General features: G+C 44.3%; 2 protein-coding genes and 1 long non-coding RNA gene across 7 annotated transcripts; 1 reads left to right on the forward strand and 2 right to left on the reverse strand.

Moving 5' to 3' along the window:
* Positions 1–608: 608 nt before the first annotated feature.
* On the reverse strand, positions 609–2706 carry LOC118375070 (zinc finger and SCAN domain-containing protein 12-like). Its single transcript, XM_035761559.1, has 2 exons — positions 2415–2706; positions 609–2137 (listed from the first exon to the last, which is right to left on the reverse strand). Exons 1-2 carry the CDS (start codon positions 2701–2703, stop codon positions 885–887), a joined length of 1542 nt encoding a protein of 513 aa, XP_035617452.1. The 5' UTR covers positions 2704–2706; the 3' UTR covers positions 609–884.
* LOC118375073 (germ cell nuclear acidic protein-like) lies at positions 2005–17361 on the forward strand. Of its 2 annotated transcripts, none has more exons than XM_052515907.1 (13): positions 2005–2129; positions 2999–3112; positions 3236–3446; positions 3770–3836; positions 5053–5102; positions 6464–6527; positions 6610–6689; positions 7075–7431; positions 8624–8789; positions 12665–12812; positions 13640–13775; positions 14292–14496; positions 16290–17361. In XM_052515907.1, exons 2-13 carry the CDS (start codon positions 3023–3025, stop codon positions 16519–16521), a joined length of 1806 nt encoding a protein of 601 aa, XP_052371867.1. In that variant the 5' UTR covers positions 2005–2129; positions 2999–3022; the 3' UTR covers positions 16522–17361. The 2 variants fall into 2 exon arrangements, with proteins under 2 accessions (XP_052371867.1, XP_052371860.1); XM_052515900.1 differs by lacking the exon at positions 2005–2129 and adding an exon at positions 2747–2857.
* Positions 14503–16293, reverse strand: LOC127928698 (uncharacterized). Of its 4 annotated transcripts, XR_008131920.1 has the most exons (4): positions 15946–16293; positions 15764–15835; positions 15510–15581; positions 14503–15463 (listed from the first exon to the last, which is right to left on the reverse strand). It is a non-coding gene; the product is annotated as an uncharacterized LOC127928698 (long non-coding RNA). The 4 variants fall into 4 exon arrangements; XR_008131919.1 differs by having other exon boundaries at positions 14503–15581; positions 15764–15811; XR_008131914.1 differs by having other exon boundaries at positions 14503–15557.
* Positions 17362–19876: the final 2515 nt, after the last annotated feature.

Raw genomic sequence — 19876 nt, forward strand, 5'->3', positions numbered from 1 at the left:
AATCAAGGGCAATGGTGACATCATTTAGGACCTTTAAGGTTGCAGTGACACATCCATAACCTGAGCGGAAACCAGATTGCATACCAGAGAGAATACTATTGACATCAAGAAAGCCAGTCAATTGATTATTGGCAAGTTTTTTCAACACTTTTGATTAACAGGGCAAAATAGAAATAGGCCTATAACAGTTAGGATCAGTGTGACCTCCCCCTTTAAATAAAGGCAGAACCGTGGCTGCCTTTCAAGCAATGGGAACCTCTTCAGAGAGGAGAGACAGGTTAAAAAGGCTTGGCGATGATAGGGGCAACAATCTTAAAGAAGAAAGGGTCTAAACCATCTGACCCAGATGTATTTTGGGGGGTCAAGTTTAAGGAGCTCCTTTAACACCTCAGACTCAATGATCGCCTGCAGGGAGAAACTTTGTAGTGGGGCAGGGGAAAAGGAGGGAGAAGCATCGGGAATAGTCGCATTAGAAGGGGTGGGAGATTAGGAAATGTTGGAAGGGCAAGGAGGCATGGCTGAGTCAAATAGGAATCCTGACTTAATGAAGTGGTGATTTAAAGAGCTCAGCCATGTTCTTACATGAGCAAGAACTCTTGATTGCTTTTTTTCATTTAACCTTTATTTATACAGGTAATTCACATGGAAATACAATTAAGTTTGCCAGAAAATAAACAAAACATTTTAACAGAAATGCCCACATATCCATAGTAGGGTTGTAGAAGATGTGATGAAAATATGATTTGGAAAACTCCGACATGCTGAAGACATGTATGGAAAATACACGTTTATCCGTCACGTAGAGCAGGGCACGGGATTGTGTGAGTTCTATACATTAGATTTTCTATCTGAAGGTTTTACTCTACTCAGGATTAACTCCATTGTCATATGTTCTCATTGTTGTGAACGGTCCTCATGTGTCTTTTACAATTTGCTTCATCAGTAAAGCATCTGCTACAGTAGCTGCAACAATATGATTTCTCCCCTCTGTGGATCTTTATATGTTTAGTCAAGTTTCCACGCTCAGTGAAGCATTTCCCACATTCTTGGCACTGATGGGGTTTCTCCCCTGTGTGAACTCGCATATGCCTGCTCAGGGTTCCACTTTCAGTGAAGCTTTTTCCACATATTTTGCACTGATATGGTTTCTCCCCTCTGTGGATCATCATGTGATTGGACAGGGTATTCTTCTGTGTGAAGTATTTCCCACATTCTTTACACCTAAATGGTTTCTCCCCTGTATGAGTTCTCATATGATTTTTAAGGTGTACTTTCTGTGTGTAGCATTTACTACATTGAGTACACTGATATGGTTTCTCTCCTGTATGACTCCTAATATGTGTTTTGAGATCACCATTCTTAGAGAAACATTTGCCACAAACATGACAAGAAATGTTTTCTTCGGTATGAGTTTGTAGGTGACCTGTCATACTTTCTGTCGAACATAAGTATTTTCCACACACACCACACTGGCATTCTTTATGCTCTGTGTGTGTTTTTCGCACATGATAGATTAAAAAACCGTTTGACAGAAAAGTCTTCCTACACACCTTGCAATAATGAGTAGTAACACTAGAAGATGTCAAACGGGGCAACATTGTGGCCGTCCCCTTTTCTCCTTTCTTTGTCTGTTTTCTTTTTGATTCGAGTGTCTTAGACCCTAATAGCTGTCCTCCACTCTCCACCTCATCATCACTTTTCATGTTTTCACATGGAGCTGCAGAACAGTCTGGATTTACTGCTGAGAGGGGCTGAGAGTCACTGGCTGGTTCTGATACTCTGTAGTCCTCTACATCAGGTTCTAGTTTGATCTCATCAGTTGTGTAGGTGAGTAGAGAGTCCCTCTCTCTGTCCTCCACAGTTTGGGTTTGGTGTAGATGTGAGGGCCGAGATGGGTTCTCCTGATCATAGTCACTTTCCACACAGGGAGAAGTGAATATGAACTTTATGAGATCAGCCTCCCCCAGTCCTTGAAGCTGATCTTCCTCCTGATTGGTCCTGAGTTCCACCTGCTCCTCTTTAATCTGTGTGGACACTGGGTCCTCCTGAATCAGACTGGGGCCCCACTCCTGCTCACAGTGCTGCTGCTCAGGGGGAACCTCCTCTTCAGATATGGGGAGTGTGAGCTGGTGGGTATCTGATAAATGAAAAATAAGAAATATAAAGTTGCTGATAATTCAATAAGTGTTTTGTCTAACTCTAAATGCATAGTTTTCTTCGGCAACTACAAAATGTTAAAAAGCTAGCTAACATGTTTATTGGTACGCAGAGAATACTGCTGTGGGATTCAAAATTACAATTGCATCGTTGCTTTAGTACTTGTATATTTGCAATCGTGTATCTTAAGCTTCTATCTTTCCAAGTTGCCATATGATTGACGTGTGTTAATACAGTTGCAAGTCGTCAATGCAAACCTCTGTGTGACTTTATCTGTCGGTTGAAAACCAAATCCAACAGTCTTCGTAGGCGATCATTCTCCTCCGTCGAACGGGAGATTTCTTGATGCAACTCTACTACTGTTGTCTCTATGGCTACGGATATCTCTAGAGCAGCAGCCGTTAGTCGTTCAGTAACATACGCGTTCAGAAACTGTAGTTTAGACATTTTGAGCGGAATAAAAGTATACAAATTCGTATTATTATTGTGAACAAAGCAACCATTTGTTGACGTAGGCCGAGTTCCGCAACCGTCGGTTAACGTCATTACCACTCGTTTTCGCTTTGCCAATGACAACTTCCGGTTTAAACAAGAAGGGAAAAAACACTTCCGGTGTGAAGTTTTGAATTTTCGTTGGTTGCTTTCAGTAGCTGTCCGAAACGTGGGCACAAAGCAAAAGCTCTTATAATCATCTTCAAAGGTAACGTTATGTCACGATTCGCGAACATCAAAAAATATGTCTTGTTTGTATGCATTTCCCAGAGGGCTATCCAGTGGCAGAGCTACAGTAGCTATCTGGGAATGTTGTTAGCAGATAATACTTATATTGTCCCCCTTACAGAGAAGATCGACAGAGAAAAGTACAATGGATGACGACAATCACAGATTATTTCAAAGAGTTTCACAGAAACTGGGCTGGTCAGAGAAGGGAGGGTTGAAAACAGCAGAAGAACAGGTATGTTGTTATCTTACTTAACTTGGTCACATTAATCAGAACTACCAATGATTTTGTTATCAATTGCACCAACTACATTTGACCTGGGTGCCATTTGAAAGACATCCCATGTCTTCTTTACAGCTGATTAAAAGCATCAGTAAGACTCGGCGTCCGGCCACAGCCAATCACTCCTCCAGGGGTGTTCAAGACCTTCCTCCCAGAGTCCGGCAACATCTGCCAGACAGTGAGGAAGAGGATGACGGAGGCTCAGGGAAAGAGAACCAGGTCTCCAAGGGCAACAGTTACAGGACCAAGGTGTTGATAGAGTCCAGTGATGATGATTTCGACCAGTGTAAGTGAGGGTCAGTGGGTTGTGCTGCTATTAGAATATAAAGGGCCTGTTTGACATGTTCTCTGCTTCTGTGCAGAGTGGCTCCTTGTTGCAATTTATATTAAACCTGGTTTGATTGATGATGTTTGATTGACTTGACCTACGACTGCTTTCTTTTTGTTCACCTGGAAGATTCCTTTACACCTGGTCCAGAGCTGTATGAGCATTGGCCAACTCTTGATTATGGTTGCCGTGGTGCCAAACATGTAGGTCTATGACATGATAGCCATGCATTGAAATACTGTAGTTGAATGAATTCATCTCTATGTTCTTCTTGTCTGTAGTTCTTGTGGAGCAGGCTACACCCAAAGCTGCTTCTCGGAAACATTGCAGTGCTGCTAACAAAGTCAGGTAAAGTAATGATTCGCGCAGCTAGTGCTGGCACAAATACTGTGTAACCAACGGTTATGGATGAAGACTGTCGCGAAAATAAAATAACCTTCAAAAAAATGTGTTTGCCGTGGAATAATCAGCTCACTGAAGATGGGACGGCATTTGTGCGGTTTAGTACGTTTCAAAGATGGTGGATAAAAGAAAATAGTTCACTCAGGCCGTTTACCATTGAAAAAAAGTGGTCACTTCCGGTCTGCTTAATGGGGTGGTTATCCCATAGACACCAATGAAATAGCAGTTGGGTCTGATCTGCTTAGTTCATTGACTGTAATGTAACCATAAAAAATGAGGGAGTGGGGTGTCTCGCTTTCTCTTCCATCTCTGTCCGTTTCTGCTGTAACAACGTGATGAAGCTTGTTTGCTCCTTGCTGGAACAAGCAAACAAGTCTTCGATTGCCTAGGCTTATACCTCCCACAATGCAGCAGCAGCACACATAGAAATAGAATGAAAAGAACAGACTTGGAACCTCTAACCCTGGCAATTTGACTGGTAAACTCATGGGTACACTTGAAATGGCTGCCTGGTATTGTGATGCAATTTCCATGGTAATGTAGAATGTTCATTCAATTGATGTAAACTGATGTGGCTCAGGCAATGGAATGTTATTATTGTAATGTCACGTGACTTGAATCAACAAATTACAGCACATATTTTAGCATATAATTTGCTTTGTTGATATTGCTACACTCGCAATGGCTGCCAGTCCACCCATTATGTCGTCATTGACTTGAATGGGGACACCTGTTCTATTAATTGCCATTTCTATGGCAGCAGAGAAGAGTAGAAAATGTCATAAAAAAATAATGTTTACGCTATTATGGTGAACGCTGTCATTTGGCTGGCTAATTACAGTCACCCAAAATACCATGATCGTCACAACCCTACTTCCAGCCTATAGCCTTGTAGACTTATAGGTCTCTATTCAATCTGGATAACTGAAGCCTTACAGATTAGCCAATAGAAATCTAAATGTAATGTCTGATTGAGGAGACATATGCAGCGTTTACCGTGAACGTAATACCCACTTACCTGGGAACGTTGCGTTTAAATTTCAATCACGCTGTAACGTTGAACGTCCACAATACGGATTGAATAGAGCCCTTAATTCCATTTCATCTATCTGGTCATTCAATTGGACTAAATGTGTTTATTTTCTGATTCTCTCCCCTCTAGTGAACCAGTCCTTGTATTAAGCTCAGACAGTGATGGCGGCTTTGAAAACTGTAAGTACCATACTGGTGCCTTGACTTCTGCATTAGTGAAGTCATGTTTTGTGTTGGGGTGAGGCTTCTTTATTGAAACAATGTTCTATGTCACTGAATGGGTGTTTTGTCATGTCTAATTTGGTGTATGTAATAAAGTCAAACAACAGTATTGTTCATGACTGTCCAGGGCCCCGGTTTCCTAAATGCATCTTAAGGCTAAGTTCGTTGTTAGAACCTTTTGTAGGAGCATCATTAAATCTCACAGATGTTTCCCAAAACCATCGTTACTAAAGTCGTACTTCAAAAGGCAAATTATTTACCAGCTGCCCCAAACCACTCGTAGAACAGCAAAGTGTGTCGTTAGATTCATCACTTTATACATCGACGATCTCTGGTACAAATAGAATCAAGATGTGTATCATTCACTCTGTGACCGCCAATAACTTCACAACGAAGTTTCCAATGTCCTTGCAATTGTTACAAACAAGCAAAGGATAAAAAGATTTGAAAACAAATCTTATAATAAAAACAGAGATGACTGCATTAAAAGATAAATAGCCTACCTACAGTATAGACTATAGGCTTGTATATTTAAATGATATTGAAACCAATGTGCATTCAATTGTTTTATTTTGCTATTTGGATACTGTCTGTCATTTGTGCCTCTATATTTCATAATGTGTAGCCTAACAAGCCAAATCTGTGAGTTCGTGTATTATTATTATAGCGTAATCGTTAGAATAAGCCGCCTCAATATTTGCAGCCATAGATGATTATATCTCTTCAGGAGCTGATCTGGCATCAGTATTGCGAAATCATTCTCATGTTTAAGGTACAATTTGAATGGAGAAAGCTGTTCCGAGAGCAGCCCTGCTTTTATTTTGATCCTATCAGTATTGACACTTCTCAACGATCAACTTGTGAACGTTCTCTCTGCGTGGTGTTCTGGGAAACATGTTACTTCTTTGTCCGTTGTAGTAAAGATGCATCATTAAAACACTCGTAAGTTCCATCGCTACCGGGAAACGGGCCCAGGTCTCTTCGATGTCTCCTTACTCATGTCATTGTTCTCCATGATGAAATCGGGGAGGGGACTGTGGCTCGTTCTCCGTCCGTTCATGTATGAGTCACACGCGATATCTCAAGACAGCACTGGCCTGCTTTTGCAGAAACTCTGGTGAATGATGGGTGTTGTCATAGAGATCCCGCATTTACAAAATTACACTGATTGGCCCAAAACGGGAGCTTCAGTAATAAACAGAAATTAGTGAGTCACAGCAGAAGAGGAAGATGCGAAGCGAGAGGTATAACTGGCGCTGCTGCATCATGGGGGATGACATGTTTACTGTTCCCTTGTGTCTCGTCTGGTGCCCCTGAAGTCCTGAGCCGTGTGAAAACTCCCAAGCCGAAGCCCAAGGAAGCAGAACGTGACAGTGTAGACAGGTACAGTGGTTTCAACCTCTTACCGTGACTATGGTCCCTATCGTGTGTTAATACTCAGGTTTATCTCCTGTTTTGTCCTCAGCCTCAGAAACTTTATTGTCGACAGCTCTTCCTCCGACGATGACTTCGTCCTCAAGAAGAAAAAAACACCTACCGCCAAAGGTAATATTGCTGTGTCCCTAATGGCAACCTATTCCCTATATAGGGCACTACTCTATTCAAAAGTAGTGGACTATATAGGGAATAGGGGACTATTTGATACGCTAACATTAACCGTCAACATACATGCTTGTAATGAACTGAAATCTGTTTCGAAGAAGTTCTTTCTGCTCAATTTCAGTTCAGCACTGTGGTGACTTTTCTTCTCATAGCCAGAACTGATGTAATACCCAGGAAGCCTTGGTTATTTTGATATATTGTCACGGCTAGAGGGGGAGTTGTTAGGCCGACAGCGTTACCTACTCAACAGTCACTGTCTGTTTTGTTTAACTCATGGAGATATTATGATTCAGTCCCAACAACAGGTCACTGTGTCTGTCTTCTACAGGTACCTCTAACACCCCTAAGCTGTCATCCTCCCAGCTCCCAGTCAGAAGACCCCTGTCCCAGTGTGACTCCCCGGTTTTCCTCAGCGACAGTGACGATGATGGTATCTTGATCAAGAGCACGTGGAGGACGCGCCACCCTGTGCGCCATCCGCCCACGTCTCGGACACACAAGGTCAAAGTTCCACAAAGTAACCAGGAGGACATCTTCTTTCCCTCGCCCTCCCCTCTCCCCTCTTCCACCCCGGCCCCCCTTCCACAGCGGACTCACTCAGCCCCGTCGAAGCTGGAGGACTCAGCCAGCTCAGAGGAGGAGTTCCTCAGCTTACTGGACAGAATTAAGAAGAACCACAAGACAGGTAACACCCCAACACCTAAACATGACACAGGTAACCCCAACACCTAAACATGACACAGGTAACACCCCAACACCTAAACATGACACAGGTAACACCCCAACACCTAAACATGACACAGGTAACACCCCAACACCTAAACATGACACAGGTAACACCCCAACACCTAAACATGACACAGGTAACTCCAACACCTAAACATGACACAGGTAACTCCAACACCTAAACATGACACAGGTAACTCCAACACCTAAACATGACACAGGTAACACCCCAACACCTAAACATGACACAGGTAACACCCCAACACCTAAACATGACACAGGTAACACCCCAACACCTAAACATGACACAGGTAACACCCCAACACCTAAACATGACACAGGTAACACCTAAACATGACACCGGTAATACCTAAACATGACACAGGTAACACCTAAACATGACACAGGTAACACCCCAACACCTAAACATGACACAGGTAACTCCCCAACACCTAAACATGACACAGGTAACTCCCCAACTCCTAAACATGACACAGGTAACACCCCAACTCCTAAACATGACACAGGTAACACCTAAACATGACACAGGTAACTCCCCAACACCTAAACATGACACAGGTAACACCCCAACACCTAAACATGACACAGGTAACACCTAAACATGACACAGGTAACACCCCAACACCTAAACATGACACAGGTAACTCCCCAACACCTAAACATGACACAGGTAACTCCCCAACTCCTAAACATGACACAGGTAACTCCTAAACATGACACAGGTAACACCTAAACATGACACAGGTAACACCTAAACATGACACAGGTAACACCTAAACATGACACAGGTAACTCCCCAACACCTAAACATGACACAGGTAACTCCTCAACACCTAAACATGACACAGGTAACACCCCAACACCTAAACAGTAAGTGGGGTGGCACATACCTAAAAAATATTTTAAAAACTTGTCCCAGGAGTTGGATCAGAGAGGGTAACGTAAACAAAGTAAATATGCACGATGGTATAATGCTCCCAAAGGGTTTAAATATAACTCCTATATTTCTGTTCAGACCGTGTCCACCCACAAGGCTTCTTTCTGCCAGCTGTGGTTTTTAATTGGTACATTTCCTTTTTTGTTTCTGTATCACTTCCTCTCATTGGCTGCATCCTCGTGTGTGAATCCAGGGCCCAATCAGAAGCCCCCCCTGTCAGCTCCACGGCCCAAAGCCTCGAAAGAGGCCGGCCCTCGGCCGGTAGGGAGAACTCCATTGGTTCTGAAGACTCCAGCAAGGCTGCTTGTCTCTAAACCCACAGAGACCAGACTTCAGACCAGCAGCCTTTCCTTCTCCAGGTAATATTAAGCAGGCCCTAGGACTGTACCTCAATACTCTACTGAACAGGGCCTAGGACGGGGTGTACCTCACTCTACTGAACAGGGCCTAGGATGGGCTGTACCTCAATACTCTACTGAACAGGGCCTAGGACGGGGTGTACCTCACTCTACTGAACAGGGCCTAGGATGGGCTGTACCTCAATACTCTACTGAACAGGGCCTAGGACGGGGTGTACCTCACTCTACTGAACAGGGCCTAGGATGGGCTGTACCTCAATACTCTACTGAACAGGGCCTAGGGCAGGGTGTACCTCACTCTACTGAACAGGGCCTAGGATGGGCTGTACCTCAATACTCTACTGAACAGGGCCTAGGACTGGGTGTAGGGCCTCACTCTACTGAACAGGGCCTAGGATGGGGCTGAACAGGGCCTAGGGTGTTCCTCAATACTCTACTGAACAACAGGGCCTCAGTACTCTACTGAACAGGGCCTAGGACGGGGTGTACCTCAATACTCTACTGAACAGGGCCTAGGATGGGCTGTACCTCAATACTCTACTGAACAGGGCCTAGGACGGGGTGTACCTCTACTGAACAGGGCCTAGGATGGGCTGTACCTCAATACTCTACTGAACAGGGCCTAGGGCAGGGTGTTCCTCAATACTCTACTGAACAGGGCCTAGGGCAGAGTGTACCTCAGTACTCTACTGAACAGGGCCTAGGACGGGGTGTACCTCAATACTCTACTGAACAGGGCCTAGGATGGGCTGTACCTCAATACTCTACTGAACAGGGCCTAGGACGGGGTGTACCTCAATACTCTACTGAACAGGGCCTAGGATGGGCTGTACCTCAATACTCTACTGAACAGGGCCTAGGACGGGGTGTACCTCTACTGAACAGGGCCTAGGATGGGCTGTACCTCAATACTCTACTGAACAGGGCCTAGGGCAGGGTGTTCCTCAATACTCTACTGAACAGGGCCTAGGGCAGAGTGTACCTCAGTACTCTACTGAACAGGGCCTAGGGCAGGTGTACCTCAATACTCTACTGAACAGGGCCTAGGGCAGGTTGTTCCTCAATACTCTACTGAACAGGGCCGAGGGCAGGGTGTTCCTCAATACTCTACTGAACAGGGCCGAGGGCAGGGTGTTCCTCAATACTCTACTGAACAGGGCCTAGGGCCAGGTGTTCCTGTACTCCTGAACAGGGCCTAGGGCAGTACTCTACTGAACAGGGCCTAGGGCAGGGTGTTCCTCAATACTCTACTGAACAGGGCCTAGGGCAGGGTGACTGAACAGGGCTAGGGCCTCAATACTCTACTGAACAGGGCCTAGGCACGGGGTGTTCCTCAATACTCTACTGAACAGGGCCTAGGGGATGGGCTGTACCTCAATACTCTACTGAACAGGGCCTAGGACAGGGTGTACCTCTACTCTACTGAACAGGGCCTAGGACTGGGCTGTGTTCCTCAATACTCTACTGAACAGGGCCTAGGGCAGGGTGTTCCTCAATACTCTACTGAACAGGGCCTACTGAACAGGGCAGGGAGTGTACCTCAATACTCTACTGAACAGGGCCTAGGGCAGGTGTACCTCAATACTCTACTGAACAGGGCCTAGGGCTGTACCTCAATACTGAACAGGGCCTAGGGCAGGTTGTTCCTCAATACTCTACTGAACAGGGCCGAGGGCAGGGTGTTCCTCAATACTCTACTGAACAGGGCCGAGGGCAGGGTGTTCCTCAATACTCTACTGAACAGGGCCTAGGGCAGGGTGTTCGTCAATACTCTACTGAACAGGGACTAGGGCAGGGTGTACCTCAGTACTCTACTGAACAGGGCCGAGGGCAGGCTGTTCCTCAATACTCTACTGAACAGGGCCTAGGGCAGGTGTACCTCAATACTCTACTGAACAGGGCCTAGGGCAGTGTGTTCCTCAATACTCTACTGAACAGGGCCGAGGGCAGGGTGTTCCTCAATACTCTACTGAACAGGGCCTAGGGCAGGTGTACCTCAATACTCTACTGAACAGGGCCTAGGGCAGGGTGTTCCTCAATACTCTACTGAACAGGGCCTAGGGCAGGTGTACCTCAATACTCTACTGAACAGGGCCTAGGGCAGGGTGTACCTCAATACTCTACTGAACAGGGCCTAGGGCAGTGTGTTCCTCAATACTCTACTGAACGGGGCCTAGGGCAGGGTGTTCCTCAATACTCTACTGAACAGGGCCTAGGGCAGTGTGTTCCTCAATACTCTACTGAACAGGGCCGAGGGCAGGGTGTTCCTCAATACTCTACTGAACAGGGCCTAGGGCAGTGTGTTCCTCAATACTCTACTGAACAGGGCCTAGGGCAGGGTGTTCCTCAATACTCTACTGAACGGGGCCTAGGGCAGGTTGTTCCTCAATACTCTACTGAACAGGGCCTAGGGCAGGTTGTTCCTCAATACTCTACTGAACAGGGCCTAGGGCAGGGTGTTCCTCAATACTCTACTGAACAGGGACTAGGGCAGGGTGTTCGTCAATACTCTACTGAACAGAGCCTAGGGCAGGGTGTTCCTCAATACTCTACTGAACAGGGCCTAGGGCAGGTGTACCTCAATACCCTACTGAACAGGGCCTAGGGCAGGTGTACCTCAATACTCTACTGAACAGGGCCTAGGGCAGAGTGTACCTCAATACTCTACTGAACAGGGCCTAGTGCAGAGTGTACCTCAATACTCTACTGAACAGGCCAGAGGGCCGTGTGTTCCTCAATACTCTACTGAACAGGGCCTAGGGCAGGTGTACCTCAATACTCTACTGAACAGGGCCTAGGGCAGAGTGTACCTCAATACTCTACTGAACAGGGCCTAGGGCAGGTGTACCTCAATACTCTACTGAACAGGGCCTAGGGCAGGTGTACCTCAATACTCTACTGAACAGGGCCTAGGGCTGTACCTCATTACTCTACTGAACAGGCCCTAGGACAGGGTGTTGATCAATGTTTCTCTCCTCAGTGTGTCAGACTCCAGGCTGTGTTTCTCTCCTGGGTGTTTCTCTCCTCAGTGTATCAGCAGGGTGTATGACTCCTGGGTGTTTCTCTCCTCAGTGTATCAGCAGGGTGTATGACTCCTGGGTGTTTTTCTCCTCAGTGTATCAGCAGGGTGTCTGACTCCTGGGTGTTTCTCTCCTCAGTGTATCAGCAGGGTGTCTGACTCCTGGGTGTTTCTCTCCTCAGTGTATCAGCAGGGTGTCTGACTCCTGGGTGTTTCTCTCCTCAGTGTATCAGCAGGGTGTCTGACTCCTGGGTGTTTCTCTCCTCAGTGTATCAGCAGGGTGTCTGACTCCTGGGTGTTTCTCTCCTCAGTGTATCAGCAGGGTGTCTGACTCCTGGGTGTTTCTCTCCTCAGTGTATCAGCAGGGTGTCAGACTCCTGGGTGTTTCTCTCCTCAGTGTATCAGCAGGGTGTCTGACTCCTGGGTGTTTCTCTCCTCAGTGTATCAGCAGGGTGTCAGACTCCTGGGTGTTTCTCTCCTCAGTGTATCAGCAGGGTGTATGACTCCTGGGTGTTTCTCTCCTCAGTGTATCAGCAGGGTGTCTGACTCCTGGGTGTTTCTCTCCTCAGTGTATCAGCAGGGTGTATGACTCCTGGGTGTTTCTCTCCTCAGTGTATCAGCAGGGTGTATGACTCCTGGGTGTTTCTCTCCTCAGTGTATCAGCAGGGTGTCTGACTCCTGGGTGTTTTCTCAGCAGGGTGTATGACTCCTGGGTGTTTCTCCTCAGTGTATCAGCAGGGTGTCTGACTCCTGGGTGTTTCTCTCCTCAGTGTATCAGCAGGGTGTCTGACTCCTGGGTGTTTCTCTCCTCAGTGTATCAGCAGGGTGTCTGACTCCTGGGTGTTTCTCTCCTCAGTGTATCAGCAGGGTGTCAGACTCCTGGGTGTTTCCTCCAGTCTCTGTCTGGACCAGGCTCCAGCTACAGCCACAACTTCAAACAGACCAAGGAGGAGCTCACCAGCAAACTGTATCGCCTGTACAACACCAGCGTGTTCGACAACAAGGTATGCACACACACACTTTAAGCATACATAGGCTATACAGGTTTAAACATACAGGTTATAAGCATACATAGGCTATACAGGTTTAAACATACAGGTTATAAGCATACATAGGCTATAGTGTTAAACACACACACTTTAAGCATACATAGGCTATAGTGTTAAACACACACACTTTAAGCATACATAGGCTATACAGGTTTAAACATACAGGTTATAAGCATACATAGGCTATACAGGTTTAAACATACAGGTTATAAGCATACATAGGCTATAGTGTTAAACACACACACTTTAAGCATACATAGGCTATAGTCTTAAACACACACACTTTAAGCATACATAGGCTATACAGTTTAAACATACAGGTTATAAGCATACATAGGCTATACAGGTTTAAACATACAGGTTATAAGCATACATAGGCTATAGTGTTAAACACACACACTTTAAGCATACATAGGCTATAGTGTTAAACACACACACTTTAAGCATACATAGGCTATAGTGTTAAACACACACACTTTAAGCATACATAGGCTATAGTGTTAAACACACACACTTTAAGCATACATAGGCTATAGTGTTAAACACACACACTTTAAGCATACATAGGCTATAGTGTTAAACACACACACTTTAAGCATACATAGGCTATAGTGTTAAACACACACACTTTAAGCATACATATACCGCCATATCGCTTGGAGAGTGATGAAGATGCCATCTTATTCAGTGTTTTGCTTTGACCTACACCATAACATCATGTGACCTGGGATTATCTTGCATGTTTTACCTCTTCTTTCCTTTGTAACGTCTTTGTTCCCCAGCTGCCCAGTAACATGTCAGTGAGCTGGAATAACAAGATGAGAAAGACTGCTGGCTACTGCGTCACAGGGCAGGAGAGAAGTGGAGGGAACCGATACGCCCGTATCCAACTCTCGGAGAAAGTCTGTGACTCTGCAGGTAAGGCTTCACTGGTTGAAGAACTAATGACATGAGATTAAATCTATCTGGTTATAATGTTGAAATTAGGTTCTGGTGAAAGTCATTTAAAGTCAAACTTGAATTTGAACAGCCCGTGTCTGTATTATTAAACCTGTGTAAAAAGTATCCTGCTTTCTCTCCCACCTTGCCTCGTTCTCACCCATCCTTCCTCTCTCTCCCACTCCCTCTCTCCCACTCCCTCTCTCCCACTCCCTCTCTCCCACTCCCTTTCTCCTCCCACTCCCTTTCTCCTCCCACTCCCTTTCTCCTCCCACTCCCTTTCTCCTCCCACTCCTTCTCTCCTCCCACTCCCTCTCTCCCATTCCCTTTCTCCTCCCACTTCCTTTCTCTCTCTCTCTCTCCCACTGCCCCTCTCTCTCCCACTCTCTCTCTCCCATCCTTCCTCTCTCTCTCTCCCATCCTTCCTCTCTCTCCCATTCCCCCCTTGTCTCTTCTTTTCTCTCCCGCGTTACTTTCCATCCTCCCCCTTGCCAGACCGCCTGCGGGACACATTGGTTCATGAGATGTGCCACGCTGCCACCTGGTTGATCAACAGTGTGAGGGATGGGCACGGCCCCTTCTGGAAGCTGTACGCCCGCAAGGCCACGCTGGCACACCCCGAGCTGCCTGTGGTCACCCGCTGCCACAGCTACGACATTAACTACAAGTACCAGTACCAGTGCAGCTGCTGCAAAAACACGTACAGTACCAGTACCAGTCAAAAGTTTAATTCCAGGGTTCTTCTTTATTGGACTATTTTCTACATTGTAGAATAATAGTGAAGACATCAGAACTGTGAAATAACACATATGGAATTATGTTGTAACCAAAAAAGTGTTAAACAAAACAAAATATTGGATTTTTTTAGATTCTTGAAAGTAGCCAACCTTTGCCTTGATGACAGCTTTGCACACTCTTGGCATTCTCTCAACCACCTGGAATGCATTTAAATTCATTTCAATTAACAGATGTTCCATGTTCCAAGTTCATTTGTGGAATTTCTTTCTTTCCTTAATTAATGTGTTTGAGCCAATCAGTTGTGTTGTGACAAGGTAGGGGTGGTATACAGAATATAGCCCTATTTGGTAAAAGACCAAGTCTATATTATGGCAAGAACAGCTCAAATTATTAAAGAGAAACGACAGTCCATCATTACTTTAAGACATGAAGGTCAGTCAATCCGGAAAATTTCAAGAACTTTTAAAGTTTCTTCAAGTGCAGTCGCAAAAACCATCAAGTGCTATCATGAAACTGGCTCTCACGAGGACTGCCATAGGAAAGGAAGACCCAGAGTTACATCTGCTGCAGAGGATAAATTCATTAGAGCTAACTGCACCTCAGATTGCAGCCAAAATAAATGCTTCAGAGTTCAAGTAACATCTCAACATCAACTGTTCAGAGGAGACTGTGTGAATCAGGACTTCATGGTTGAATTGCTGCAAAGAAACCACGACTAAAGGACACCAATAAGAAGAGACTTGCTTGATGGCTAAACTGTTAAACCACTTGATGGCTAAACTGTTAAACCACTTGATGGCTAAAATCCCTGTCCATCCTATTGATGGCTAAACTCCATCCTATTGATGGCTAAACTGCTAAACCACTTGATGGCTAAAATCCATCCTATTGATGGCTAAACTCCATCCTATTGATGGCTAAACTCCATCCTATTGATGGCTAAACTCCATCCTATTGATGGCTAAACTCTTAAACCTATTGATGGCTAAACTCTTAAACCTATTGATGGCTAAACTCTTAAACCTATTGATGGCTAAACTCTTAAACCTATTGATGGCTAAAATCCATCCTATTGATGGCTAAAATCCATCCTATTGATGGCTAAAATCCATCCTATTGATGGCTAAACTCCATCCTATTGATGGCTAAACTCCATCCTATTGATGGCTAAACTGTTAAACCACTTGATGGCTAAACTGTTAAACCACTTGATGGCTAAACTGTTAAACCTATTGATGGCTAAACTCTTAAACCTATTGATGGCTAAACTCTTAAACCTATTGATGGCTAAACTCTTAAACCTATTGATGGCTAAAATCCATCCTATTGATGGCTAAAATCCATCCTATTGATGGCTAAACTCCACTATTGATGGCTAAACTCCATCCTATTGATGGCTAAACTCTTAAACCTATTGATGGCTAAACTCTTAAACCTATTGATGGCTAAACTCTTAAACCTATTGATGGCTAAACTCTTAAACCTATTGATGGCTAAAATCCATCCTATTGATGGCTAAAATCCATCCTATTGATGGCTAAACTCCATCCTATTGATGGCTAAACTCCATCCTATTGATGGCTAAACTGTTAAACCTATTGATGGCTAAACTCTTAAACCTATTGATGGCTAAACTCCATCCTATTGATGGCTAAACTCTTAAACCTATTGATGGCTAAACTCTTAAACCTATTGATGGCTAAAGTCTTAAACCTATTGATGGCTAAACTGTTCTCTTCTTCCTGCCCTCTGTAGACTCGGTCGCCACTCTAAGTCTCTGGACACCGAGAGGTTTGTGTGTGCCCTCTGTACGGGTCAGCTGGTCCTGCTCAACCCCTCCAAGCCCCGGGCACCCACGCCCTTCGCCAACTTCGTCAAGGAGAACTATGGTAGTGTTCGCCAAAACCTGGTGGGTCAGAGCCACGGTGAGGTAATGAGGAAACTCAGTGTTGACTTTGCCACCAAGACCAAGCTCAGCCAGAACTGAGAGGGAGAAGCTGTCCCTATATTTCACTAACTGTATCCTTGGCTTGAAGAATTTCACTGGTCTCACATTATTTGATAGGTGTGAAAGAGATGAGGTGGATTCATTCTGAGGCAGTTGGAGGGCGTGGTTGCATGGACCTGGACTAGCCCTACACTGCTCTTGTCTCAGACTATAAAGCCCTCAGGATCTTAATAATGAGACATGTTTTTTTTGTTCAGGAGTAGCCGTAAAAACCCTCGCTGAACATGCATTCTCCTGTCAATTCCTTGACGGTTTCCACTGCTCTGATTTGAAGTCATGATGGGATCCTTCTCTTTCAACCATCCTAATGTGTAAGATTAGTGGGATCTTCAAGTTGATAGGTCTTAAATACCTCTGTGGTTATATCAGGTTTTCAGAGGCAGCTATGGTGAGTCTGTCATTCCTTACCTCTAACTGGAGTCTCACCATTACAGTGAAGTGTTGCTAAGAGACACACTGCACAGTGACTAAAGGAAACGTGAATCAGTCATACATTGTTGTGTCAAGCCTGCCTGTGCCATGGTTTCATACCATTCAAATATCATTTTGGGGGGGCTTTAGTGATGTTAACATATGGTGACAAACTGTTTTGAATGACTTGAGATTTGAATCAGTGAAAATAATTTTTGTAGTATATTTTCAGGTATAGTTTTGTTCCATTAAATTTGATTGAGTGTGTAACAGGCAGATGTGGCAACTTCTCATTCATGCGAGGGGAAATATATGTTAAAAAATTAACGTTTGTCTTAATGTGTTTTTTTTCTTCATGTTTTGTTGTTGATAACGTTACAATGTTTTAATAAAAGATTTGATGTTGTACACGTCAGTGTCACCTCTGCAATATAAACATATCTGTTGATTTGCTGGTAGACTAACATGACTAAGGTGAGGAATGTTATCCCACTCCTGTATCCCACTCATTACAACCATTCTGCTTGTTTTGTACATGTATTGTCTCTGCAAACTATTCTTCTCCACTGGTCTGACTCAGCCATCCAGGTCGACCGTTTCAGGGAACGATATCAGCCTAGTGGTTCAGAAACTACAGAAAATATAGTGTTATCAAAATTCACAAGCTACTTCGGGACAAACACAGGTGATTGAGGTATACTTGGTGTCCAAAACATTAAAGAACACCTGCTCTTTCCATGACACTGACCAGGTGTAAGCTATGATCCCTTATTGGTGTCACTTCAATCAGTGTAGATGATGAAGAGGACAGGTTAAAGAAGGATTTTTAAGCCTTGAGACAATATAGACGGATTGTGTATCAGAGGGTGAATGGGCAAGACAACAGATTTAAGTGCCGTAGAATAGGGTATGGTAGTAGGTGCCAGGTGTAACCGGTGTGAAATGGCTAGCTAGTTAGCGAGGTGTGCGCTAACATCACTCGCTCTGAGACCTTGAAGTACTTGTTTCTCTTGCGCTGCAAGGCCCGCTGCTTTTGTGGGGCAATGGGTAACGATGCTTCGTGGGAGGCAGTTGTTGATGTTTGCAGAGGGTCCCTGGTTCGAAGCCCATGTAGGGGCGAGGAGAGGGATGGAAGCAAGACTTACACAGGGGCAACGGTTTGTGTCAAGAACTGCAACGTTGCTGGGTTTTTCGCGCTCAACAGATTCCTGTGTGAATCAAGAATGATCCACCACCTAAAAGGACATCCAGCCAACTTGACACAACTGTGGGAAGCATCCCTGTGGAACGCTTTCAACGCTGTGTAGAGTCCATGCCCCACAAATTGAGACTGTCCTGAGGGCAAAGGGGGGGTGCATTATGGCTGAAATTGTAACTGACTGACCGATCTATGAATAATATTGAGTAGTTATTTATGATGTAAGGTGATTTGTAGTCGCCTGTCATGTCAAATAAGGCAGCCATGAAGGTTTTAAATGATATCACTGAAGCCCTTGACAAAAAAGAGCACTGTCTCACTTTTTATTGATCTCTAAGGCTTTTGATACAGTTGATCATGCTATACTAAGGCAGAGATTGTCAATTGTCAAGGTCTTTCAGAGCATGCAGTTGCATGGTTTGCTAACTATCTGATAGTGCACTCAATTTGATGAGCTTATGTCTGTTAAATTGTTTGCCTTTAAGGGTGTGCCCCAAGGCTCTGTACTTGTTCCTCTCTTATTCATTATTTATATAAATGATTTAGACAAAAATGTCCAAAATGCGCAACTTCATTTTTATGCTGATGATACTGTTATTTATTGTTGTGCCTCGTCTCTTACAAAAGCTTTCCAGAAGTTGCAAACTGCTTTTGATACTGTTCAACATACCTTGTGTCAATTGAAGCTTATCCTCAATACTGACTAAACTAAACTAATGGTGTTTTCTAAAGCAAGAAATAGACCTCTGAACCTTTCACCTATTACTACCTGTCAGGGCAAGGAGATTGAGGTTGTAACCTCATAAATATCTTGGAATTTTAATTGATGACGGCCTCTTAAATTGCATATTCAACAACTTACAAAAAAATTTAAGCTGAAATTGGGATATTATTTGAGGAATATGGCCTGTTTTTCTTTTGAAGCCAGAAGGAGGCTAGTATCAGCTACAGTTATGCCTTTACTTGACTATGGGGATATTTTATATATGAACGCTTCCACTCAGTGTTTGAGATCAATGGACACCCTTTACTATGGCACTTTGAGATTTATTTTAAACTGAAAACCCCTTATGCACCAATGCACTTTGTATACCAGGGTTGGCTGTCTTCTCTAGTCACTCGTAGGCTCAGGCACTGGTATACTTTTATTTACAAAGCCTTTACACACCACTGCACGTTGTATACCAGGGTTGGCTGGTCTTCTCTGGTCACTCGTAGGCTCAGTCACTGGTATACTTTTATTTACAAAGTCATTTTTGGGTTTACTACCTTTTTATTTGGCCATTTTTATTGTTCAGAGATGTGGTGGGTCGTCTCTTCGTTCGCTGGACTTTATCCTGCTAACTGTTCCAAATGTCCAAACTGAATTTGGTAAAAGGGCTTTTATGTACTCTGCGCCATCGTCTTGGAGCGCCTTACAAAATACTTTTAAACTGGAGGAACTTGTCCCGATTGGTATTTTTAAATCACTGATGAATGATCTTGATACTGATTCCCTGACCTGTCAATGTTTTTAATTAGCCGTTTTTGATGTTGTTATACTCTTGTGAATTCTATGGTTTTTATTAGATTACTTGTAGTTTTTCATGTTGTTTGTCTGTAATTTTTGTAATGACTTGGTGCTGCCTATCTTGGCCAGGACGTTCTTGAAAAAAGATTTTAAATCTCTCCTGAAGTGTACACTCATTCACTAGATTCCCACAAATGTAAAGTCATATTGGTGGA

Source organism: Oncorhynchus keta, chromosome 4, assembly GCF_023373465.1.
Source record: "Oncorhynchus keta strain PuntledgeMale-10-30-2019 chromosome 4, Oket_V2, whole genome shotgun sequence".
Lineage (NCBI taxonomy): Eukaryota > Metazoa > Chordata > Actinopteri > Salmoniformes > Salmonidae > Oncorhynchus > Oncorhynchus keta.